Source organism: Antechinus flavipes, chromosome 1 (genome assembly GCF_016432865.1).
Source record: "Antechinus flavipes isolate AdamAnt ecotype Samford, QLD, Australia chromosome 1, AdamAnt_v2, whole genome shotgun sequence".
NCBI lineage: Eukaryota > Metazoa > Chordata > Mammalia > Dasyuromorphia > Dasyuridae > Antechinus > Antechinus flavipes.
In genome coordinates, this window is record NC_067398.1 from 512,908,297 (window position 1) to 512,935,646 (window position 27,350).

Below are 27,350 nucleotides of genomic sequence, written 5' to 3' on the forward strand. Positions count from 1 at the left end.
GAGTAAGCTATAGAAATGAGTCACTTGTGGTGAGTGAAAAGAAGAGAATATTTTAAAGTGTAGAGTCTTCAATGAATTGATCAGTTAACATTTATTAAACACTTAACTATGTGTCAGGCACTGTGCTAACTGCTGGGGATACAAAAAGAAGCAAAAGGCTATCTCTCTCCTCAAAGGATCTTACAATCTGATGGCAGAGAGACCAAGCAAACAAGTATATATAAAACAAGTTATATACAGGATGAATAGGAAATAATTAAAAGAGGGAAGAATCAAGAGTGTCTGTGGAAAGCAGAAGGTGGTATTTTAATTGGGACTTAAGTAGTTGGAGTGAAGGAGGGACAGAGTTCCAGACATGGGGGACAGTCAGAGAGAATGTCCAGCGTGGAGAGGAATATCTTGTTCATGAAACGGCCAAGAGGCCAATATTACCAGATTAAAGAGAACCTGTTGGTATTTAAGTATGAGAAGATTGGAAAGGTAAGAGGGAGCTAGGCTATAAAGGGGTTTGAATGTTAGAGTATTTGCTTTTGGACGCATTTTAAATGCTCACATGGCAGGACTTGATCCTTAATAAAACCCCTTGCACATTAAGCGGCTTAGTAAATATCTGTACATTGAATGTATAGAATGAATGAATCAGTTAAAGGAAGTTATGGTGATAATTTGGATTTAGCAGTGTAGAGTCTTGCTCAGTGCTTTGCAGTTTAGCTTCACTACTACCTTGTTGTTCTAGTCTAGTAGATTTCCAGTTTTGTGATCTAGGTTTTAGTATATCATAGAATAGGTTTATCGCCTCCACAATGCGATTTTTCCTAATTACAATTTTGATATGTCATGGGTTGGACAATTAGAAATTAAATGAGAATTTTTGGGGAGTTTTGCAGAAGCTACAGATGACATGCGAAGGGCAACAGACAACACCAAAAAAGTTTAGAAATTCATATATATGCATGTACTGTATAATATCAACATATTTTATCTTTTTTTTTTTTTTGCTGAGGCAATTGGGGTTAAGTGACTTGCCTGGGGTGACACAACATATTTTATCTTTTAATACCACAATAATTCTGAGTTCTCTGATATGAAGGGAGAGCCAAAGCATTTTACATGGATTTTCCACATTGCAAGAGCACTATTCCCCTTACTTCCATGATAGGGTAGAGATAATATAGTCCTGTTCTTAGCTCTGTGTAGGGATGAGAGGGATTTGCTAATGAACAGTTTACTTAATTATGCTTTGGGTAGCCATGAAAATGATATTGGATGTTGATCTTAGTACAGTTGTTTTATGATTAATGTTGCTTATTCAGTGAGTCAAAATCAAAGGTTTGCATAAGGTTATTCTTAATGAATATAAATATAAATATATATGTATATATGTGCACTTAGTATGCTCAATTTACTCATTAAAGACTTTTATTAAAAACCAAGAAACTGAGAAAGTATAGATGTATTAACCCTTCATTTTTGTATAGCTGCTAAAAGGATAGTGATATTAAATAGGAATGCTACCATAAAAGGCAAAACTTTGCACTATGAAGTACACAAGGCAGGGGTAATAATGATGATAATACATCAGTATGTATCCCTTGTCAGTCTAAGTCTTTGGTCTATGATCTTGAACAGGCATAGAAGGTGGAAATTCTGGATCCAGAATGAAGGAGGAGGAGGAAGAAAGTAGACTAGATTTCCTTTGGCCAATTGCCTAGAACTCTTTACAACTCCAAGCTTCTTTGTGAAACAAAGTTATCTTTAAAAAAATCCATATTCTACCAGTAGCAAGTCAGGGTTTGCCACAAATTCTGAAGAAATAAATTTATTGGTCAACCAAAAGACAATGGAAAAATACATGATGGGGAGGTGAATGAGGCAGCTAGAAGGCACAGTGGATGGAGTGCCAGGCCTGGAATTAGGAAAACTTATCTTCCTAAGTTCCAATCTGGCCTCAGATATTTATTAATTGTATGATTCTGGAAAGTGACTTACTCCTGTTTTGCCATAGTTTCCTCATATGTAAAATGAACCAGAAAAGGAAATAACAAATTATTCCAGCATTTATACCAAGAAAATCGCATATATAATATGAAGAGTCAGACTTTATTGAAAATGATCCATTTATCACACTCAAAATACTTTGTTTTCAAAGATTTATAATGAGGGCTATAGCCAGTCCTTTTGAATAACCCTTATCAAAAAGCTTATAACTTTGCCTTTTCGCACTTTATGCAGTGAAGCCCCTAAAATGGAAACAAACAAACAAATAAACAAAAAAACAAACCTGAGTAGTTTAAGTGATTTAATTTTGACCCATCAGTAAGTCATTGACAAGAAGTAGAAATTGAATTTCTAGATTCCTCCTAAGCTCTCTCTGCTGCCCCAAGCCTTGGGATATGATTATCATTGTATTTCTTCATGTATTAAAAAAAATTGCACTAATGATGCCCATAGGACAGCTGGGTGGAGCAGTGGATAGAGAGCTGAATCTGGAATCAGAATAATTCATCTTCCTGAGTTCAAATCTGGTGTCAAACTCCTAGTAGCTGAGTGATCCTGGGCAAGTCACATAATCCTATTTGCCTCTGTTTTCTCATCTATAAAATGAATTGGAGAAGGAAATGGCAAACCACTCTAGTATCTTTGCCAAGAAAACCCCAGATGGGATCACTCGAGAATTGGACTTGACTTCCCAGGATTGTCTGGAGTACTTAAATAGCATAAAGTATGAAAGTACTTAGTAAACTATAAAAGAGCTCTAACAAAGGTAAGGTGAAATAATCTGGATGATAATGATTTGTTGATCTTCAAAACATCCACTGTTAAAATAGGAAGTTTTCATTTATTAAGGAAGAATCTACCATTTATTTGCAGCATCCTTTGGAGGATAATATTATGTATTATCTTTATAACTTTAAACAAGTTACAATCTCTTTGGACTATTGTTTCCTCATCTGTGAAATGAAGTCATAGGACTTGATAATCCTTTCCAGCTGCAAATCCTATAATTACATGGAATCTAATATGTTAATATACTGTGGGCTATACTTACATAGTGTGGATTTCTTACCTATCTTATCAGAGAATTTTAGAGACTTTAAAAGAATTCTTTCTCTTGTATAAAAGAAGTAGATACTATCACTGAGATGGGTTTGGAGGTCATTAAAAACTTTCTTACTAATCATTATGGGCAGTCTTCCTGTCAACCTTATTAAAGAAAAAAATCATTTTACAAAGTTATATTCATCTTTCCAAAGTTCAAGGATAGTATAATACCTTAAAATTTATTAAATGCTGGTGTGTTAATTTATAGCAAGAGTTTAAACTTTAGATTTAAGTTCTTTTTGCTATAATTTTTTTGACTAGAAAAAGTAGTGTTGTATTCTAAGGGGGTCTCAGAATATGAAACTCTGATTCAGGTAGTTTTGAATTGAAATCTCAAGATCACTTGGGACTTGAAGTCAAGTTTACAAAATTGTTTTATCCCTCATTCTTTAGTTTTAATAATGTCTTCTAGGTAAATTAGGGGCAGTTTGGTAGTACAGTAGATAGAGCAGCAGGCCTGGAGTCATGAAGATCTAAATTTAAATTCAACTGAGACTCTTACTAGCTGTGTTATCCTAGGCAAGTCACTTAACCTGTATTGCCTCAGTTTGTCTTCTGTAAAATGGAGACACACTGGAGAATGAATTAGTAAACTACTCTAGTACCTTTGCCAAGAAAACTCTAATCCATGAGGTCATATAGAGTCTGACATGACTCAACAACCACAACAGCAATGTTAATTAAATCCTTTATGATTCATTAAAAACTTGTGTCTAATGATGAGTAGCAATTCATTCAAGAAACTTACCAAGTACCTACTGTGTGTCTGAAAGACACTATGTTAGGAGAAAGGAATGCAAAGGTAAAAAATTATAATCCCTTACATTCCAAGCATAGGACATTTCAATGATTCTTAGATCTATCTAGCACTAACCTCTCTTCTCGCCTGCAGACTCATGTCTCAAATTGAATGTCCCAAAGAATCTTAAAATCAATATGTCCAAAATTGAACTCATTATCTTTCCCACCAAGCTCTCTCTTCTTCCTGACTTTCTTATTATTATTGAAAATCTCAGCATTAAATATAAAAGCATCTGTTTGACATTCAAAGTCCTTCATTATTTGGCCCCTTGCAACCTTTTTAGTTTTCTTTAAATCATACAAATGATTATTACTAAAAAATAGGATCATCAAAAGATAAAGTGTAGTGACTAGAGAACAGGGTCTGGGAAAGATGTGTACACCTAAAATATTCAGAGGGACCACATATATTTCAGGGTTATTTTTGTTGGTTGGTTTAATTCAGTATCAAATAGCAAAAGGACCACTGAGCTACACATACGAATTCCTGTAGCGGGCATATTCACTTAGAAAGCCACATATTAACATTATCTATGTCCTGTTGTATTTTTTTTTTATTTTGTTAAATATTTTATAATTACATTTTGATTTGGTTTCCTGCCTCTCCTTGGAATGTTGCTGGAGCAATGTGGCTACAACAGTAGTTTTGACACCTGTAATCTAAATTAATTCACATGAAATTTAGAAAATGATGAATACTTTTTTGAAATAGGGTATTAAGAAGATAATTTTTATATTTGTATATTTGTTTAACATTAAGAAGACCACTCTCCTGATAGAAAGCCTTAAATTTTAATAGCAGAAATAATAGAGCTCAAATCACTGTACATTTTCAGGTTTGTGAATGATGGAAGTGTGAATTGAATAAGATAATGTTGCTGTATGAATTTAACAGAAATAGCTAACATCATATCCTTTGCCAATTCACACAAAAAGGCTGACTTTACAGCTACGATGTAATACTGTATATAGGTCCGTATTTTATGACTGAGATCATATCTGTGAAAACTAAGACTTTTAAAAAAAGTGTAAGACAAACTCACAACTTTTTTTCCCTGCTTTTTAACCAATAGAATCTTGAAAGTGCCAGTTGGATAGAAATTAGTCAGTTAGATGCATAGTTTTCCCTTCTTGGAAATCAAGGCTGAACACTGAGCTTTGAATCATATTAAAATGTGGTTTTAAAAGTAATTAGTTCAAGTTATTGCCCTATTGCAGCTGGTTCACAGCTTTATACAGAAGTTTGAAATTCACAGAAAATTCTCAAATAGTAAACAGTCTTCCTAATTTTAGAATCTTAAAATAGTTTTTTTTAAAGTAAAAAACAATAACAACAACCTTGGTAAGATCTTTGTACATTCCACATTGGGCACACATAGTCTTTTCCTGCCCTTCATTTTCCTCTGAACTGAACAATCTTAACTGTTGGAGGCTACAATGATATTTAACTTGGGAAGTATTAGAAATCTTTTCCTTGAGTTATTATGTCTTTAATTTCATTTTCGTTTACTGTGAGACCTTGGATAAGACTCTGAACCTCTATAAATCTATTTTTTCATGTGTAGAGTGATGATTTTGAATTAAATGATTAAAAGAGATTCTTCCATCCTTAAAACTTCATGACTCTGTCAGAACTATAAAGTAAACAAAATTATTTGGAGAATTCCATAAGAAAACACAGAGTGATCTTAAATTTGAAGTGAATGCCATATTGGATATAATGTCAAAGAAGAAACATTCTTTGAAAGTTGAGATTTCCAAATTTATCATATCCTCTAAACCTGGCATAATACCTTAGCATACAGTGGATACATAGGCTTTCCTTGACTAAATGATTTTTTTTTTAGTTTCATAAGCCTGGATCTGTAAGGGATCTTGAGATCATCTAATAAAACCATTTCATTTTGCAAATGAAGAAAAGGAGTTTTTAACTTGTTTCAGTTCACAGAGATAGCAAATCTAAGATTTAAATGCAGATTTACTGACTTCTGAACTAGTCCTCTTTATACTTTACCAATAAAGAAAGTACTGAAATCTGGTTTCAGTTATGGCAGATTGATCAAAAGAAGGTAAATATTTTAGAGTATGATGGCAAAGGAGGGTTTCTTTCTTTTCTTTGGATATTTCTTTACATACTGTAGCTCTTTGGAGAAGAAAAATAGTTTAAATACTACAAATATTTTTGTTACTAAATCTACATTTCCTTGAGGAAATCCAGTGGTTTTTGGTTTATTCATTCTTTTACCCATCCAAACATTGTACATCTGAAAGTCATCATAGATTTGTCACTAAAATGTTTCTGACATTTAAAAAATCTTGGTTTCTCTTAGTTACTGACTTGGCAGAACTATCAAACAGTCTTCACAAGAAAAGAGGAAAGCTTAATAAGAGAACAAAAATTCTCTTATTCTTTTCTTTCCATGACCTTTCAGTTTGGCTGCATTTAAGCACTTTCCCTGGCTTCTGATACATTAGAATCGAGAACAGTTGTCTACTTGGTTCTTCAAATTTCCTTAGCATTAATATTACTAGATAGAGTTATAGAAACTGAATGCTCCATCCAATGATTTTTTAAACTTTTGTCCATGATCAGACAAATTTTTATTTATATGTAGTTATAGGAAATATTAAAGTTATAAAAATATGTTGGAATCATAATAAAATGCTATATGGCAAAGTATGAAGTTCAGTCTAAATAAGATTTGTCTCGGACCTCTTAGATGGTAGTATGATAGACTTATTGAGCAACAGCTTCAAAATAGGGAAAAACTGAGTTCAAATTCCACCTCAGTCACAAACATGCTCTCTTACCCTCAGCAAGTCTTCTAACCTGTGTAAAATGCATTTGTAAAATGGATAAGCTTAGAACCTTGCAGAGTTATGAAAATTAAACGACTTAACCTATATAAAGCACTTTACCTGAAAGTGCTATACATATGCTAGCTATTTTCATCATCATTACCATCAATTATTATTATATTTCACTTATAAGGGAGTGCCGTAGCACAAGGTCTTGAAGACATGGTGAAAAACTATGTAACTTATTCTTTATTTGGGAAATTGAATAATTTCCTAATTAAGTCGATTTAAGTTCACCTGTAAATGATGTGATTTTTATTTAATATAAATGGAGTTAATTACAATTCAAATGGTAATTAATTTGTATTCTATTAATTTGGAATTTGCTTGAGATAGATTGAACTGTCAACCTTTGTATTATTTATGAAGATAGTATTTGTTAAGTAAATTAATAGTGCAGTTTTATTTAGATCATGGTAAAGAGTAAAGAGGAAATAGAGGTCTACTTTAAAGAACAAACTAACTCCCCACTCCCAACAATATGAGTTCGTTAACTGTTTGCAATATAAATGGAGACTAATTTTAACCTCTTGATTGTTTATTAAAGACAGACTTTGGGGGAGAGGCTTTGATAAGAGTGAAGTAATAAGCATGATATATATACATATAAGTCCAAAGTTTTATTCTATTGAAAATATTGAAAATTGAAAATAATGGTGTAGTATAATGATGGAGCAACTAGGTGGTGCAGTGGAAAGAGTACCAGGTCTTTGCTTACTAGTTGTGTGACCTTAGGCAAAGTCACTTAACCCTGTGTGCCCCAGTTTTCTCAGGTGTAAAATGAGAGAGAGAAGGAAAGGCAAACCACTCTAGTATCTTGCCAAGAAAACCCCAAATGGGGTCACAAAGAGTTGGATACGACTGAAATAACTGAACAACAACCTCAAATTCTGTGTTTTTCTTTCATTCTGTTTCAGAGATCAGCAGAGACTTAAAAATAATGGTTTAGCTCCAACTTCACATAGGTTACAGTAATAGATGATTTGCACTGCACTGCTTTTAGATTTGAGTTTGATTCAACTGTAGTATTATCCTCCCTGTTTTCAGTCATCATTTCAACAACTTTGGGAGTATCTGTTTTTGGCTAATGTACTTTTTGTATTTGATATTTAGCCAAAGTTGAAAATTTCTTTTGGAAAGCAAGAGAAAGCCTTCTCATCATCTTGACAGGATGGGGGAAAAGAAAAGAAAAAATACTTTTCCCATGACATAAAAAGTTATCACTTTATAAATGTGAACTCAAGAAACTAGATTTTAAATTTCCAGTCTATAGGAAGATATTGGAATGAGTGGTACTTTAAACTCTAAACAATTGACCCTAATCACTTTCAACAAACCATTTCTCTAACTGGTAAGAAGGGCAGCCAGTGACTAGATCAGAGCATGTGCATCTTGGGATGTGTGCACGTTATTAAAAACTAGGTCAGAGGCACCAGTCGTTTTTTTCTACATTCATTTCATAGAAGCATCTTCCCCTAGAATTTTAATACAAGTGTTTGCCTACCTCCTTCATATAGTGTTCCCCAAAGTGCTTTAAAGACATAAATTCCTTTTCTCTGCAATAGGTAAATGGCATAGTCTATATTATTCTTTTTGCAGAAGAAGAAATTACACTATATAGCAGCTAAGAGACTTGTCTAATGTGGTTCCACGAGTCATTAGTATAACTGATAGCAGAGTCCATAACTCCATTCAGTCTGTTATTTGCAATCATAGAATTATGGAATGCTTCAGCAGAAAAAAGATCTTGAAGATCATCTAATCCAACCACTTCCTGATTTTTCAGATGAAGAAATTAAGGATAGAGGAGATAAGTAACTAGTACAAACAGTCAGATTCCTGACCACTAACTCTATGCAATTTCTTTTTTTGTTGTTGTTCACTTTTTAAAATTTTATTTTAAATTTATGGAATAAGACAAGCATTTACATAATGTAGTATGATAAAAAGTATGATTACATAGAAGTCCAAATCTGTTATATATATTTTACTATTCCTTTTAAACATATAATAAAATTATCCTGTAAATTTCCTTTTTCCCCCCTTACTTCCTCCCTTGAGATGGCTACCAGTTAGACACAAACATATACACACATATATGTAAAATTTATTCTATACAAATTTCCATGTATCAGTTCTTTCTTTGGATGCAGATAGAATCTGTCTTCATATATCCTTTATGGTTAATTTGGATATTCATAATAATCAAAATGACTTCTTTGCTCAATGTTGTTCTTAAAACAATTTTGCAGTTATTATATATGATGTTTTTTTGGTTCACTTATTTTGCTCTTTATTATTTCATGCAAGTCTTTCATTGTTTCTTCTGAAATCATTCAGCTCATTATTACTTATAGAGCAGTATATTCAGTCACAATCTATGTCATGATTTGTTTAACCATTCCCCAATTGATGAGCATCTTTGTAATTTCCAGTTCTTTGCTACCACAAAGAGAGGTGTAATACATATTTTAGTACATATAGCTTCTATTCCTTTCCCCCTAATCATCTTTAAAAATAGATCTAGTAGTGGTATTTCTGGGTCAAAGGGTATAGGCAGTTTAATAATCCTTTGGACATAATTTCAGATTGTTTTCCAATTCCACCAACAATGAATTAGTATATAAATATTCTGTACTTTCTCCTTTATCATACTATTTATAGCTAGTGATTCTGGAAAGCATTGAGCTAACACTCTCTCTTTCTCTCTCTCTTGAAATATATATATATATATATATATATATATATATATATATATATATATATATATATATGTTCATATATATATTCAACATAAAAATTTATAATGAGAGGCAGGCAGTGTATATTCAACTGAAAAGAGTCACTGATTTTGTAGTCAGAAGACTTAGATTCAAATCCTACTCTTAAACTTATTACTTACATGACTTTGAGCAAGTCACTTAAATTATTTGGCCTTGAGTGTCCCCAGCTTTAAAATGAGTACTTGAAATAAGTGACCTCAAAGATCATTTCTATCTCTAAATTTATGATCCTTTGTCATTACACAAATACATGTCCATGCCCATGGTGATTTCATTATCTTTTTTCTCATATTAAAGGCAACATATTAAAGGCAAAGGTACTTTGTTAAGTTTGAAAATATATATTTAAATCTAATAAAAATCGATGACCTTTTTCAGTAGTTATTTCTACCAACCTCCAAGGGTCAGATAGTGTGACGAGTGGAAATTTGCAATATGATTTTTTTTAATATTGCTAATACTTTTATTGCCATCCTTCCTGGGTTCTTTGGTGCAGTATGTCATAAATTTTACAGATTTTTTCATTAAAATCATTATCATCACACTGTGCATGTGAGGTAGGTCATTATTAAACCTAGTTTTCCATAGAGGTATACAAAGAACTGCATTTTCCTCAGGGTCTCTCAGTAAGTCAAGGTTATAACTGCATATTAGTTTTTATAAGCTTCTTCCCCCATCTCAGCTTCAGAGTTCCATGGAGCAGATGCCACTTTTTGCAAGTGTAACTAATACTCCGATTCTCCCCATCATTGGAGGTATGGCGATGTATCAAAGATGTTTTCAAATGGAAAGTAAATCTCCATAGTATCAATCTATTCCTGAGAAGCATACAGGACAAAAAAAAAAGCAGTCCCTGTCTATGACTGAGTTAATGCTATTCTGTAAGGAATGATGGAAGTCCAAGTGCTACTGAGAAATGAGCACATTGTACAATCTTGTGAATTTTGCAGAAAGGACTTTCATAATGATTGTGGCCCTTCTTTTTTGTCATGCAGAGAGTGCATGGTTCCTTGATGTCTCAAGACAGGCTCAATCACCAAATCAATTTTTCATGACACAAAAGGAAAAAAAAATCAGCACTAAACACGTCTTTATTTCCTTTCTTTACAGAGTGCAAATTCACCTGCACCAGTGGTAAATGCTTGTATCTTGGCTCGCTGGTCTGTAACCAACAGAACGATTGTGGGGATAACAGTGATGAAGAGAACTGTCTACTAGTAACTGAACATCCTCCTCCTGGCATCTTCAACTGTAAGTGCTTCCTTCATTCTGAATTTGTTCAGTGTGCCTTGGTGAGATTTATTGTGAGGGCATTTAAAGGGACTAGTGATGAGCCAGCAAATTTAAGAAATGGTCCTTTGAGATAATAGAAAGAGATTTGTTTCTTCTGAGACCAAGTGATTTTCTTGTTTATGGTGTTCAAAAGGTGGAATTCTCTTTTCAAAGTTGGTCACTAGCATTGTGTCTTACAACAGACTTTTAGAATTTATCAGGAAAACTGTTGAGTAAATTTTGTTTTAATTTCTAGTCCATCCAAAAGCAATTATGTGTAGATTTGTTGATTTTATCAGAAATTATAAATAGCATCATTTGCAAAGGATCTGTACATAGTCAAAACAAATAATAATGTTCCTAAAACTCTATAAATTTTAGCGGATAAAATAGTTTGTTAGATAATTGTGAAAATTAATCAGCAAATTTATAAAGAGAGGCCCAATGAATAGTTATTTTTTGTGTGTAAGACAATGAGTAAACCTTTCTTGGCTTCTGATTCCTTGTCTCATTTCATTGAACCATTAAGCAATTTTTGAAGATGAAAACACTGGCCACAGCCTACAGTTCTTTGATTCTGTATGAAAAGAAGACAGAAAGAGGACATTTTTGAAACATGGTTGAAAATCTCTAAGAATTTTGGGAAGAATTGTGTTCTTATTTCAAATGACTTGGCTTTTGGGGTGAGAATATTTTTGTAATTCATGTCCTGAGAATATTGTATATATCATTAAGTCTTTTTACATCATTTGCACTTTGAAATAATTCCATGCTGTACCTAGGAGTTTTCCCTAATTTAAAATTCCTTATTGTTATTACTTGGAGAAGGCACATTGGAGGCAGAACATTCTTTGGTTTTGCAAGTTTGATGATATGTTAATGCTAACAATGATAAAAATGAAGAGGCAAAAAAGTTTCTGTTCAGTACATTGTAAATTTGTTTTCAGCTTAAAAAACTCAGAAATTATAAACAATTTAAAGCATTATATTTATTATTAATGCATAAGAGCATTATTATTGGATATATAGTTATAGTGAGCCCCCAAATTTATTACACATATTTGTATTTTCTTATATTAGGTGTTTTCAAAGGAGGGCACATCTCCATCATTTGAAGTTTATTTAATGTTGGTTTTATGTTTTCTTAGCATTCTGTCATTCTTTCATTTCTGGCTGTTTTATTCTTTAATAATAAACTTTTGTAACATATTGGGTAAAACATCAGTATGAAGTGTTACCATGTCTCAAACACAATGTTAAGTTCTAAGGATTATATAGAGACCTCTGGTCTCCAGCAACTCAAGCTCTCTTAATTGGGGGAGATAATGCATAAAAGAATTCAGCTGCTGGGAATATAGCAAGGCCCAGAAATCTTTACATGTGATTGCGTGAGTGGCAAGACTCAGGATCTCAAGTTGTATCATGAAGCTAAATGATAATGCCCAGCGTTATTGAAGGCATAGAGGCAGGGTTGATGGTATGACCTGGAGGACTTTAATTCATAGTAGTTGGTTGTGTGATATGGTGGAAAAGCTTGCCTTATTCCTAAATGTTTGTTGGGAGATTTATCCACTATACTTTGGGCTTATGCTTGCTTCTTTATGATGGGGAGAATATTGGTGCAAGAGATGAACTTGTATTCTAGCATGTGGCTTGGGATCAAAAATATTACTTCAAACAGTATCCTGTCTCCTTACTCAATTTTAAGTGATGCTCAATATACATTTGTAATACCTACATAGAGAGAGAGAGACCTGTCCATGTGACTTCATTGGTAGAGGGAATTCACAGTTGAGGACATTCTGAGGACAAATGAAAGTCAGCACCTTTTCTGCAACTTATAGGAGTTGATAAAAGCATTGAGTAGTTCTATAACTTGTCCAGGGTCACACAGCCAGTTCTTGTCAGAGGTGGATTGTGAATTCTTAGCTCTGCAGTAACTGCATGTCTAGTTGTATGTTCCTGTCTCAATAACTGCCTTTTTCATGCACTCTTCATGTGGGATGTTTAAAATAATTTCTTTTGTAGTTGCTTTGGGTTTCACTGTGGAAGCTATGGAATATTCAAAGGATCAGTGTAACTAATACTTTGCATAGGTAGTTCTTAATGGGGAGAAAGAATAATATTATAACTAATTCAGCATCAAAAGCATAATGGCCACTCATTATTTACAGTTATATTTCAAATACATTTTATTTTAGCTTAACATACAATTAATTGAATTATAATCTCCCTGTTATCAAACTACAATCTCTTTATTAGTATTTATCTTTTTTTTCCTTTTCCCATCAGTATTTTTTCCCATCAGTCTTTTTTCTCTATTCTTAGACTACATCTACAACCCATTTTCAAAAGTGCAAAATTTAATTTTCATTTAGCAAATAAATGAGTTTAAATGACAAGTGCATATTTTCCCCTACTAATATGGACCTAGTAGCCAAATTGCTTTGGTTGAGGAATTTTATACAAAGTTTGATATGTTGTAGACCTTGCTACCCCAGTGCTAACCAGAACTTCTTCTGTTCCAGGTCACTATATTTACTCAAGGATAAAATAAATAAGCTGTGTTGTGTGGGATTTCTGGCTCTTCAGCCTACTTTTCCAGATTTATTTTTTGTTTTCTTGAATAGGTATGGAGGCAGGGTGGGGGAAAGTGGTAATTTGAGCAATTAGAGGGGTCATTGGTCACCTCAGCTTCCCCATATGTAAAAATGCAGGGATTGGATTAGATGTTACCTGATAATCTCTTTCTGCTCTAGATTTATTATCCTATGAGCCGAAAAGGATCATGAGGCTGCAATGTCAACACCTTAAAAATCAGTAACTGAGATTGAAACTGAATGAATCAGGGGCAATTGCATCATTCCAAAAAGAAACTAGACCAAAACTAGGAGTGCCATCAAGGAGGAAGTTGAAGGTCAGGAGTCAAAGGCTAGGTTCTTTAGGCAACACAATATTTTCCTATATAAGGAGAATTCAAATATGTGACATTGTTACTATATATTTAAAATTAGAGTTTGTGACATTCGCTGTTCTTTGAGTTCATATAAGATTAAGCTTGATCAGGTCCTATAATCCATCTACCTTTAAATACCCTTCTGTTGGATAGCTCTTGATACTGATGCTGCCACTCATTATTTTCTATAGCAACCATGGACTCCACACAGGGGCAGAGTCTGTTACTTGAGGGTCACTTGAATTTCTGAATTTCTCATAACTGATTTGCTTTTTGAACTATGAGACCTTTTGAAAGTGTGAGCCCTGCTTTAGTTGAGGATTTAGCCCACCTACAACTATGCCTGCTTATTGATAAATTGATCACTCAATTGTGTTTTGTAAAAATGTGCATGGCCAAGAACTGAAAATTAAACTTTGGCTTTGATTTAATATTAGATGAATATTCTGTGCTATCTCTTCTTTTCTGCCCTCTCCTCATGAACTCCACCAGGTAAGATTACAGAACAAAGTAAAATTAATTTAACAAGCTATGGCTATGTCACAAACCTTATTCATTTCTAGCAAATATGCCTGCTTTAATAAAATAACATGGCATTTTCAATGAATGTACAAACTCATTTGGGGTAACAGATGGAAAGTATGCATTTCATGTTGGATTCCTTATAATAACAATATTTCCATTTTTCTCCACTAAGTCTTTTATTTTTTTCTCAATTGCATGTAAAACCAATTTTAGAGTTTATTTTTAAAAAAATTGAGTTCCATATTCCTTCCTTCTCTCTCCCTTTCCTTAACTACTCTCTTCTTGAGAAGGCAAACAATTTGCTATAGATTATATATGTGCAGCCATGCAAAACGTATTTCCATATTAGCTATGTTACAAAAGAAAACAGATCAAAAAATAACTTAAGAAAAGCAAAGTAAAAAAAAATGTTTGCTTTGGTCTTCATTCAGACTTTATTCATTCTTTCTCTAGGAATGGATAACATTTTTACACAAGCCCTTCAGATTTTCCTAGGAACATTATATTGCTGAGAATAGTATTCTCAGTCATTCACAATAAATTATCATACAATATTGTTGTTACTGTATACAATGTTCTCCTGATTCTAAATTTTTTTTGTATCAGTTCACGTCTTCCCAGATTTTTCTGAAAGCATACTGCATGTTATTTCTTATAGCACAGTAATTCCATCACAATCATATACCACAATTTGTTCAACCAATGCCCAATTGATGTGCATTCCCTCAAATTCCAATTTTTTGCCACAACAAAAAGAATTGCTATAAATATTTTTGTACACATAGGTCCTTTTTCCCTTTGATCTCTTTGGGACACAGACTTGGTAGTATTATTTCTGGGTCAAAAGGTATGCACAATCTTATAGCAGTTTGGACATAGTTCCAAATTGCTCTCCAACATGGTTGGATCAATTAACTATTCCAATGATGCATTAGTGTCCCAATTTTTCCACATTCCTTCTAGCATCTGCCTTATTAGCCAATCTGATAGGTGTGAAGTGCTATCTCAAATATTTTACTTCACATTTCTTTAATTAATAGTGATTTAGAGCACTTTTCATATGATTATAGATAGTTTTGATGTCTTCTTCAGAAAACTTCCTGTTGATATCCTTTGACTATTTTTCAAGTAGGGGATGGCATTATAAAATTGACTCAGTTCTCTATATATTTGAGAAATGAGGCTTTTGCCAGAGAAACTTGCTATAAAATTTTTCTCCTCAGCTTCCTTCTTTCCTTCTAATTATGTTGTCATTGATTTTGCTTGTGCAAAACTTTTAAAAATTATGTCTAAATTATATCTTCATTTTGACCTGATCTTGGTATATGATGTGAATGTTGGCTTATACTTGGTTTTTGCCAAACATTTTCCCAGCAATTTTTGTCAAATAGTGACTTTTCATCCCCTAAGCTGGGATCTTTGCATATATCAAACATTAGGTTACTATGGTCATTTACTACTGGTTATATTTTATTTTATTTTCTGTTATTCTGCAATTAACATTTCTCTAGTTGTTTAGATCTCACTTTATTTGCCTTATAATATGTGTGATTGTTTTCAAAAAGCTATTGGATTTATCTTGGCAGCTAGATTCCCAAATATTTCATATTGTCTGCAGTTATTTTAAATGAAAATTTTCTTTCTCTTTTCCTATTGGACTTTGTTGATAATATATAGAAATGTTGATGATTTGTGTGTCTTTATTTTATATCCTGCAACTTGGCTGAAGTTGTTAAATTATTTTAACTAGTTTTATTTAGATGATTCTCTGGGATTCTCTGGAATATATCTTCATATTATCTGCAAAGAATGAGTTTTATTTCCTCATTGCTTTTTTCCCCTTCTATTTCTTTTTCTTGTCTTAGTGCTATAAGTAGCATTTTTACTACAACAGTAAATATAAGTGGTGACTGGGAATCCTTGCTTCACCCCTGATCTTATTGGGAAGGCTTTTAGTTTATCCCCATTGCAGATAATGCTTGCTGATGATTTTAAATAAATATATACTTTTATCTTAAGGAAAGCTCCATTTGTGACTATGCTTTCTCTTAATTTTTTTAAATAAAAATGAGTGTTAAAAGCTTTTTTTCTGATGTTATAGAGATAATTATGTGATTTTCTTTTTATTTTGTTATTGATATGATCAGTAAAGCTGATAGTTTTCCTAATACTGGTCATACATAGTGCATGATCTTTATGATACATTATTGCAGTCTCCTTGCTAGCGTTTTATATAAAATTTTCTCATCAATATTGATTAGAGAAATTGTCTATAGTTTTCTTTTTCTGTTTTTGTTCTTCCTGATTGAGGTTTTGGCACTATAACTGTCATAAAGGAAATTTGGCAGGACTCCTTCTTTGCCTGTTTTCCCAAATAATTTATATAGTAGTGAAATTAATTGTTCTTTAAATGTTTGGTAAAACTCATTTGTGAACCCTTTTGTTTCTGGTGATTGATGACTTCTTGAATTCCTTTTTTTTTTTAAATAAGGTTATATTTTATTTACTTTTATGTTATTCTGCAAAGTTTATATTTAAAAATATTGGTCACTTAGATTGTCAGTTTTATTGACATATGAGTAAGCAAAATAACTCTTCTTAATGACTGGTTTAATTTCATGTTCATTAGTGGTAAATTCACCCTTTTCATTTTTGATGTTAGTAATTTAGTTTTCTTTTTAAAAATCAAATTAACCAATGCTTTATCTATTTTATTGTCTTTTTCTTAAAATTTGCTACTAGTTTTATTTATTAATTTAATGGTTCTCTTTCAATTTTATTAATCTCTCCTCTGATTTTCAGGATTTCTAGTTTGATGTGTAATTAGGGATGATTAATTTATTCTTTTTTTAGTTTTAGTTCAAGTTATCCATTTTCATTCAGTTTTCTTCAAAAGTCTGTTTTAAATTCTTTTCATCTCCTTAATTTCTTTCTTGTTTATTTTTTGGTTTGATTTATCTAGTTCTGAGAGAAAAAGTTAGGATTTCTTATTAGCTTAATTCTACTGTCTATTTTCTCCTGTAACTAAGTTAACTTCTGTAAGAATTTGGTGCTTATATATTTAGTATTCATATTACTTTATTGTCAGTTCAATGGAGAAGCTGCTAAATCTTGTGTTATCCTGACTGTGGCTCCTTGATATTTTAATTGCTTCATTCTGATTGCTTGAAATATTACTTCTTGACCTGGGAATTCTGGAATTTTGCTATAATATTCTTTTGAGTTTTCATTTTGAGATCTCTTTCAGGAGATGATTGGTGAATTCTTTTTATTTCCATTTAACCCTCTTGTTCTAGGATATCAAAGCAGTTTTCCATGATGATTTCTTGAAATGTGGTATCTAAGCTCTTTTTTTAAATCATGGCTTTCAGGTAGTCCAAAATTTCTTAAATTTTTTTCTCCTGAGTCTATTTTCCAAATCATTTTTTTTCATTGAGATAGTTCGTGTTTTCTTCTATTTTTTCATTATTTTTATTTTGTTTTATTGTTTTTTGATGTCTTATGGAGCTATTAGCTTCCATTTTCCCAATTCTAATTATTTTCTTCAGTGGACTTTTTTACACCTCTTTTTCCATTTGGCCAATTCTACTTTTTAAGATTTTTTTTTTTGCTTTAATGAATTTTCACATTTCCTCTTCTGTTTGACCAGTTCTACTTTTTAAGGAACTCATTGCTTCAGTGAATTTTTGTATCTCTTTTTCTATTTGACCAATTCTGCTTTTTAAGGAGTTCCTCTTCAGTGGATTTTTTTTTTTTTTTGCCTCTTTTACCAATTGACCAATTTTGTTTTTAAGATGTTATGTTTTCAGTATCTTTTAAAGTCTCTTTTACCAACTTGTTGAATCTCTTTTCATTATTTTCTTGTATAATTCTCATTTCTCTCCCAATTTCTCCCCCTGCTATTTGTATTTGAGTTTTTAAATTATTTTTGAGTTCTTCTAGGAGCTCTTTTTGAGCTTCTCTCCAATTCATATTTTTTTCTTTGAGTTTTTGCATGTAGCTATTTTGACTTCTTCTTATTCTCAATTTGTGTCTTGATTTTCCCTGTCATCATCATAGTCAGATTCTTTGTCTACCTACTTTTATAGCTTATTTCTTGACTTTTAACTTTATGTTAAAGTTGGACTTGGTTCCTCCCTGGTGGAGGGAGCAATGTCCTGATGCTCAGGGATTTTGTTTTCTTCGGTTTTCAGAGCTGTAAATTTTTGGTTCTTCTAAGGTAGGATGATGTAAGGAGAGGTGTGGTCACTATTTTCCTGGACTGTGTTCTGGTCTGTCCACAAGCATCTTTTCCATCCTAGAATTGTGACCAGTGTACTTGCTCAGCTATGGCTACAAGTGCTATTGTTCCTTGTGTCATTGGAAAGTTGATTTGGGCCTCTGTTCTTCTTCAATTAAAAGACCAGAGCCCCTGTTCTCTCGTGAGCAGCCATTAACACCCTTTTTCACCCTGGAACTGTAACCAGGGCTCCTACTCTTTTCGGCTTCAACCATGTTTGTGCTTCTTTACTCTCTGAGAGTATGAGCCAGAATTTGGGCAGTGCAACAGTGTCCTATATCCAGTGCTAGCAAAGTGTCCTCTGTACTGTTCTTCTGACAATTATCTGCCTCCTTACCATCTGAGAATAAGAGGTCCTAAGACAGCTGCAGCTGCAGCTACCTCTCAAGTCTGCAACTATCTTCTGGGGTGTGACCTGTGCTGCACAATCCTGTGCAGACTGAACCACAAGCCTGGTAAGATAAACTTTTTCTCCTGACTCCTTGAGTTGTTTTGGGCTAAAAAGTTGTTTTGGGTGGTTTTGTTGGTTCTGTCATTCCATTATTATTTTTGAGACATCATTTTAATGTTTTTTAAGAGGAGAATTTGGGAGAGCTCAGACAATTCCTGTCATCTTCTACATTGTCTTAAACATCAGAGAAAGTACTTAGTGTAAGTGTCACACTTTAGAGGAAGAACCTATGCTTTCTCTTACTCCTCTAACATCAAATGAAAGAATTTTCCTCTGAAATAAGAGAGAAGACTGAATAATTAGATCTGTCCATTTTATTACTAATTAGAGAAAATATCTACCTTTATGTTATTTGATTTTACTAAGTGAAAACCAAGATAGGGACTTTGCTTTCTTTTTTTATTTTATTTTTATCTTTATTTATTTATTTTTTTTTGGCGAGGCAGTGGGATTAAGTGACTTGCCCAGGTATCCCACAGATAATAAGTGTTGTTGTTTGAAATCATATTTGAACTCAGATCCTTTATCCACTTCACCATCTAGTTCCCCCCAAGGTAGGAACTTTTTTTTAGCTTCTCTTTTTCAACTATATTTTACTCTTTCATTTTATGTTTAATAAAATTTAATATTCATTAAAGTAGATAATAAAAAAGTTTATTCCTGATGTTGCCTTTGTTCTCCCCCCTTTCCCCTTTAGGAATTTCATCTTGACTGAGACAGGACTCTAGTGTTTTATCACCTGTTTCTCTTTTTTACTAAAAATATTCAGGTTTGTCTAATTCTAATTAAGAAAATCTCATGTTTTCTTTAGTTCACATAGGCTGATTTAATACACTATTGGACCAGAAGGCATATTTGTATGGATGGATGACTTTAAACTAACCTGGCTTTGAATTGGCTTTATTAGAAAATGAGTCTCATTTTATCTGTGTGGAAGCAGAATTCCATCAGGTTCAGATGACAGCTCTTTATAATCCCCCTTTCACTCTCCCCACTTTGTCTGACCTGATGCAAATGTTTCCTGTTGAGCTATTTCTTGTTCAGTGGTAGGCACCATGGACAGACACAAAGCAGAATTAGATAGCTCTTGCCTACATAAGACATATAGATGTGAGGAAATTAATATAAGAGAATATCTGTAGTGTAACAAAATGAATGGCATGGGCAAGTGCCCATATTTCTGGATTTTAGGGGAGAAAATTAATGTATGCTGAAGTGGATAGGGGAAAAAACAACTTTTTGGAGCAGATAAGACTTGAGCTTGATCTGGTGAAGTTGTTAGGCTTTGAATAGGCAGAAAAGAAGGGAAAGAACATTGAGGAAATGAAGGTAAAATGAACAATGAATAAGGTAATGAAAATGAGAGAAAGTGAATAGATAAGCCTGGCTGGAGCAAAATATGTAGGCTTAAAAAGTAGGTTGGAATAGCAAAAGTGTAGCCAGTGATGGAATGGCACAATTGTTGCTTATCTCTTAAATAGCAAGATAAAATGGTTGTGTGTTTATTGTGTTGAAAAATGGGTTCCTATCTTTTACTGTGTCTATACTGTTACTCTGATTCTGGTAGCAGAGTTAGCTATCTTTCATTTAATGGTCTTGTTCCTTTGCCATTACTATTAAGTTGGAGTCTTTCCTATTACCCTGTTATTTCCACGGACTTTTACTATATCTCTGTGGGGAGAAAGCACAGTTGCTCTGATTTTTCCAAAGAAACAATTTAGTAGTTTATATGGCACTCTAGAACTATGTACTTTGAAAAGCTTGGCAAGAATAGATCTTGCTTAAGCAATCATTACTAAGGAATTTGTACCACTTGGCCTTAAGACTAACCCACCAGTTGAAAATAAGCCAACAGTCACTTGAAATGACTTTTTAGCTTTCAGCTTCAATGGCATCTCTAGTTAACTAAAAGAGTTCATCTTTGGGGAAACAGTAGGAGTTGGGCAGACCCTCACTGTGTAGTAGGAAACTGCTCCTTACTCTATATCTGACCCCATAGAACTGAAGCATCAAATGTCCTGTGCTTATTATTAATCAAGCCAGCTGGTTAATTTAGTATTTTAAAAGAAAATTGTTCTTCTTATTTGGTTGATATACTTCTAGATCTTTTATTGTTCCCTATGAGTGGCTGAAAAATAATTTATTTGTGTGGTTCTATTGTCCAAGTATTAGATAATGAAAGTATGTGTTCTAATCCTGGAAATCTGGATAGCAAACCAGTGGTTCCTTCTAGGTGAGAAAAATATAATGTAAATTTTATTTGCCAATTTAAGATTAGGAGATTAAGACCTAGAAATAAGATTTAGAGGTCATCTAGTCCAACTCAAGCATAATGCACTTGAAGAAACTGAGGCCAGAGATACATGTCAGTGACAAGGTAAATTTGCATAATTGTGTTTTGAAAAAATAGACTATACAAGCTATAGCAAAGAGGTTGATTATACAAGAGTTAACAAATTCTGCATCCTAATCCAGTACCCAATTTTAAATAAAGTTTTTACAGGCATACACACACATGCATATATACATATGTTGTTACCTTAGTACCATTTAGTGGAGGGAGGGAGGAGCCCTCCCAAAGCCCCAGAAATTTTTTTTAAAATTTCACAAGTGTACTACTTTACTATTTCCTTGAGTGATCAGTGGCTATTCTAGCTGAGTTGTAGATAAAGCAGGTGTTGGGAAGATGTGTGCCTAATGTCCTGAGCAGCAAGTTGGAGCTTATGATACATTTCTCTCCCGTAGAAATAGTATAGTGCTGTGTTTTGCTTTTTTTCCTGAAAGGGATAGGGAATATTATTTGTTATCCATAAGGGAAATTCATAGTTTTGAAAGCTCATATTTTCAGTCTTTGCAGAGATACTTGGAGAAAAGATACAATAGGTTCCAAGTATATGGTGTATAAGGAATATTTCCTTTATCACACCATATTTCCTCAGAGATGCACAGAAAATGATAATCTTGATCTTTTTCTGCCTTATAAACTGGACATTGAAAAATGATTCTTGGAACCCAGGCAGTTTTAGGGTTGGGCATCCATTATAGAGTTACACATATTGGTTCCCTGATGTTTTCTTCTGAGAGTTTAGTTCTTCTTCCTAGTATAAATCCAAAGTCACCTTAAATGGTCTTCTATTTTTCAGAAGGCCAAAGTTGGAATTTTAGTCCTTCTTGGTTTTCATATAATACACTGTCAAATTTCCTTTCTGTTTTCAGAACCTTTTTACTTATTCCTAGTAGAGGGTGTTCTCCTGGTTTTTGTGATGGTATTTCAGAACATTATATTAATAATAATAATAGTAATAATAATAACAATTAGCATTTAGATAATTCTTTACGAGCTACAAGCCATTTTATACATGCTATCTCAATTGATCCTTTCAAATGTCCTGTGAGATGGTTGACATTATCCCTGTAATATAGATGAGGAAACTGAGGTATACAAAATATAAATGACTTGTCCAGGATCCCAGAACAAGTAAATGTCTGGGGCTGTTTGAATTCAGATATTTCTGATTCTAAGACCAATGTTCTATTCATTGGGTTGTCTAGCTGCCTTGTAGGACTTGCAGGAGTTTTTAATCTGAGTTCTGTGAACTTTAAAAAAATAGTATTTTGATAACTGCATTTTAATATAATTGATTTTTTTCATTCCTATGCTAACTAAGGGTCCAAAGTGTTTACCAGACTGCCCAAGGGGTCCATGGCACCAAAAAAATTACAAATCCTTATTAGAGAATATATGATAATAGGTTGCTGTTCACACAGAAACAATAATAGCACATAAGTAATATTACCCAAAATGCTTTTGAGGCATCTTAACCTTTGTGATGCTTTCAAATATTTAATTTTAGCTTGTCTTGGTGAAGACTTATAACATAGGCAGCAAACAGTGAACTGAATCACTTTTTAGTGCTTTGTACATGCTCTGGACAAAGTCTTGAAAAATATCAATGGGGGAAGGGACAAAATCAGGGCAGAACAATCATTGACTTGTGTGAAAATGATCTAAGATGGTATTTAGAACATGATAAAGATATACATCTTTCTTGTCTCAAAAAACTTACATCCTTATCAGGTTTCAAGTTGTCAGTGGCAATGGGGTTGACACTTTTGTGTGGGCAGGTTGATGACAAGGAGAGTTTGCAGCTTAGTCTATTTTTTTTTCTCTTTGAGGTGAAAAAATTGCATTTTACTTTTTTCTTCTTCTTTTGTTTGTTGCTTCTAAGTATTTTCCTGGTAAATTAGAAACTGTAGGTCTCGGACAGCAATTCCGCCTTTAGAAATGAACAAAGGAAAAGAATAAATAGAAAGTTTCTATAAACCTTAGGCATTGCTTCCACCTACTGTGATACTACATTTACGCAGATAAAAACAACCTCGTCAATTTACATTTTGATTCTGTTTCTGCTTTCATGTGTGCTGGGCTGTCCCACTTCAGGTGAAATTTATCCAGTTCTTTAAATATTTAGTAGTCTAGCGTGGATGTTAATGAAAGTCTGGCACTGCTATTTTGAGAATTGCAACAATGATAGTAATTTTCAGTGTCAGATTACTGCTTCGCAAAGGGAAAGAGGACGGGAGGAGGAGGAGGGAAAAATTGTTTCAGTTCTAATAGAGTTTGCCATCAGCCAGGCTGTGCCAGACAGATGGATCATGAATACTGTCTAGACGCTCTCTGCCTGAATGAAGCTGTGGTCTCTAAGGACAAGCAATGAGACGCTGGCTTAAGTAACTGGGAAAAGTCAGGGCAAGCTCTCCTCTAATCAGATAGCAATCAATGCAGATCCTGCTTCCTGGGGGAGGCACAGGGGGTGGATTGGAGAGATTGGAGAGGGAGGGGAGTGTTCAGGGGGAAAAAAGGGGGCCTCTGTTACTGATAATAGGTCAATATCAATTTCAGATTGACTATTATTAGGCATTAGAGAAAGAGTGAAAGGAAGATGGTTGTAGTATGATAACACTATTATTGATTTTAGCTGTATACTCCTACAGAGAAGGCAGAATGATTTAATTCAAGATTATGGTACTTGGAAGGGATGGGGAAGAACTGTGGTAAAGAGGAAGGAAATTGTCATGGGGCATTTAAATGAGAGTATAGCCCTATTGAATGACCTGAATATATTCTGCATAGTGATAAGCGCAGTAGCTATACCAGGTGGAAAATACCTTTCCTAGGGTATTAATTTCCTGGATAGCCCCTTCACCTGCAGCTCCAGGAAGTTTTACTCGGTTTGCTGTATTTTCTTCTGTTGAAAATCTTCTGTTGCAGCTCTCTCTGTTCATACCTGCCTTGTGACAGCAGGTGCTGCATTGATTAGACATAACTTCTGTGGGATCCTTGCTTGTTGTGGCCGAATTCCACGGCTACCATTCTTAGAAGTCATTGTTTACTAGGATCCAGTAACTTATAAGTAAGACACAAAACTCATGATGAGCCCTTGCCTCAATTTATTGGATTCACAATCTAAATTTAATCAACAGTCAGGAGAAATGGATGTGAACGTCACATCATCATGTGGAGGAAATACACTGAAGAGAATGAATGTAATGAGTTGGGATGCTTGTAATTATGTTCAGCAAGTCTGAGATGAATGATTTTATGACTGCCAAAAAAAAAAGACTTCTTTGTGTGACTTAACGGTCATTAGTTGTGTCACTCTATTTCGTTTTTATTTAAAAAGTGATATGCCAACTGCATGCAATATTGCTAGGAAATACCTATCATTAAATAAAAGCTAAACTAAAGCTGGGTTTTAAAGTCATCGTATAATTATTGCAAAGGGAGGGTTTTCTCCCTTGGGGCTTGTATTACTAATATAATCTCTTGTGGTTGGAGCTTTTATGATTTATATCTGAAATAAGACACTGACCTATTCACTTGACTTTTTTTAAATCAAGAATTAAGCAATATTTTTTGTTTCAGTCCTCCATGTATCCCATTATGTCCTAAGAACTACCAACAGAGAGGGAAAAAATCAATAATCTTTGTCTTTTTTTCTTTCCAGACTTGAGAAGAATATAAGGTAAGGTCAGGTATTGCTATTATTTTTTAAAAGGATATACTACTGCTAGGGGAAACAATACTATATTCTTAGAGGTTTTCACTACAGGTATTGTGTCTTGTCTTGTTTTAAGTGATTGTCCTTCTGATATGCTGTCCTTATTAGTTCTGAAAGTGTAACAAGTCTTAGCAAAATGCATCAACTTTTCCTCAAGCTCTCCAACAAAATCCCTATCTTTACTTTTGTGGTAGCCATAACTTTCTTTAATGTAGGGCATAGAATTGCTTGCTACTTAGACTTAGGAAACATTTATTTTGTAGCTGAGAGCATTCTATAGTGAGTGAGGAAAGATTAGATCTGAGTAAGACTATTCCTTACATCAAGGACTCTAGATACTTTGAAGGAGAATAATTATATTCTATGTTTTCTGTCCTAATTTTTCACATATTACAAACATACTCTCTCTCTCTCTCTCTCTCTTTCTCTCCTCTTTTTCTTCCTTTCCCTTCCTCCCTCCCTCTTCCTTCCCTCCTCCCTCCTTCCTTCCTCCTTCTTTCCCTCCCTCCTTCCTTCCTTCCTTCCTTCCTTCCTTCCTTCCTTCCTTCCTTCCTTCCTTCCTTCCTTCCTTCCTTTCTTCTTTCCTTCCTTCTTTCCTTCCTTCCTTCCTTCCTTCTTCTTTCCTTCCTTCTTCCTTCCTTCCTTCTTTCCTTCCTTCTTCCTTCCTTCCTTCCTTCCTTCCTTCCTTCCTTCCTTCCTTCCTTCCTTCCTTCCTTCCTTCCTTCCTTCCTTCCTTCCTCCCTCCTTCCCTCCTTCCCTTCTTCCCTTCTCTCTTTCTCTCTCTCTTTCCACAGCAACACAATACTATTTGCTTCATCTACAAAGGAATATATCATATTCCTCCAGTGGATCTTACATGCCTATTGATTGGGAAGGTCTTTTCCTTATTTTTGAGAGAAAACTTCTTTTTTGAGTGCAATTTTTCTTCCTACACATTTCTTGCTCATAAATGCCTACCAAATAATAGCAAAGTATAAAAATGATTTGAGAAATCTCTGGATTGCGCCTCTTTTTTCTAAAACATAATGGTACCTGTCAAACTATTGGAGCAAACCACTATCTCTCAATGACTGCAGAAGCATCAGGAGATTTGGAATGAATTCATTCATATATTAAGTGCAAGGAACTTTGCTGGGTACCCAGGAAACAAAGACAAAGTGAAAACTTTACACTGATCTCAAAGAACTTTCATTGATGGTTGGAATACATCATTTATATAGATAAATGATGGCAATACTTTATGAGAAAGAGAGAAAGAGAGGGGGGTAGGGAGGGAGAGAGAGAAGAAAGGAGAGAGGGAAGGAGGGAGGGAGGGAGGGAGGGAGAGATGGAACTGAGTCAGGGAAATTGTTTTTAGGATAATTTACCAAAATTGAGCCTTGAATTAAGCTAAGAATTCTAAGGCGAAGAAATGAGAATGGAGGATGGAGTTCATTTCAGGCATTCAGAACATTATTTTGCAAATATCTGGAAAGGGAAGATGGTATTCTGAGTTTGAGGAGAGAAGTTCTACCAGAACATAGAGAAAATGAAGAGAGGTGATATGAAATAAACCTGAAAAGGCAGGCTAGAGCCAGACTATGGAGAGTTTTGAATGCCAAGATTGCATTTTTTATTAGGCAGCCACTGCAGATTTTTTTCATAGGGGAGTATTGTGGTCAAATCTGTGCTTTGGGAGGTTTATTTTGTCAATTGTATGAATAGGTCATTTTTAGCATTCTGATCTGTAATTATATGACTGTCTCCTTAGCATTCCCCAAGATCAGCAAGGATTCTGAGTTACTTTGGGTTCAAGATTGAAACGCATTTAGCAGAAACACAGAGATATCAAAGGAAGATTTCTTGAGTTTAGAATGGTTTGCATTAGAATCCTTACAGCCCTGCAATTATGCATCCTGTGAGGATATAGGATACTTGCATTCAGAGAAGTGTATCTAACTAAACTAAATATTAGGCCTTCACCACCTTCAAGATCTCAGTGTTTCCTCTATTTTTTCTTAGTTAATCCTTGCATGACAAGTTAGCATTACTGGCATGATAGAATCTTAAAGTTAGAATGGATTTTCTAGATCCCTTTCTTCATATTTTCAGATTCCCCCTTTTATAGATAATGAAACTAAGAACTAGAAAGATGAGGTTGTAGTGTTGTATAGTTTAGCAGCAGAATCAGGTCTAAAATGAAAAATTTTTTTGGTCCCTATTTGGCATGTTTTCCATTGCATCATGATTCCTTCTGCACTGCCTGGACTGCGCAATATGT

At 33.9% G+C, this 27,350-nt stretch overlaps 1 protein-coding gene across 4 annotated transcripts in view; it reads left to right on the forward strand.

The window, feature by feature from the left end:
* LDLRAD4 (low density lipoprotein receptor class A domain containing 4) overlaps positions 1–27,350 on the forward strand; it is a 578,057-nt gene that overhangs the window by 293,639 nt on the left and 257,068 nt on the right. For all 4 annotated transcript variants that reach the window (XM_051970507.1, XM_051970509.1, XM_051970508.1 and 1 more), the window contains one exon: positions 10,656–10,796. In XM_051970507.1, coding sequence (XP_051826467.1) covers positions 10,656–10,796 — 141 coding nt within the window. The remainder of the gene's footprint in view (positions 1–10,655; positions 10,797–27,350) is intronic.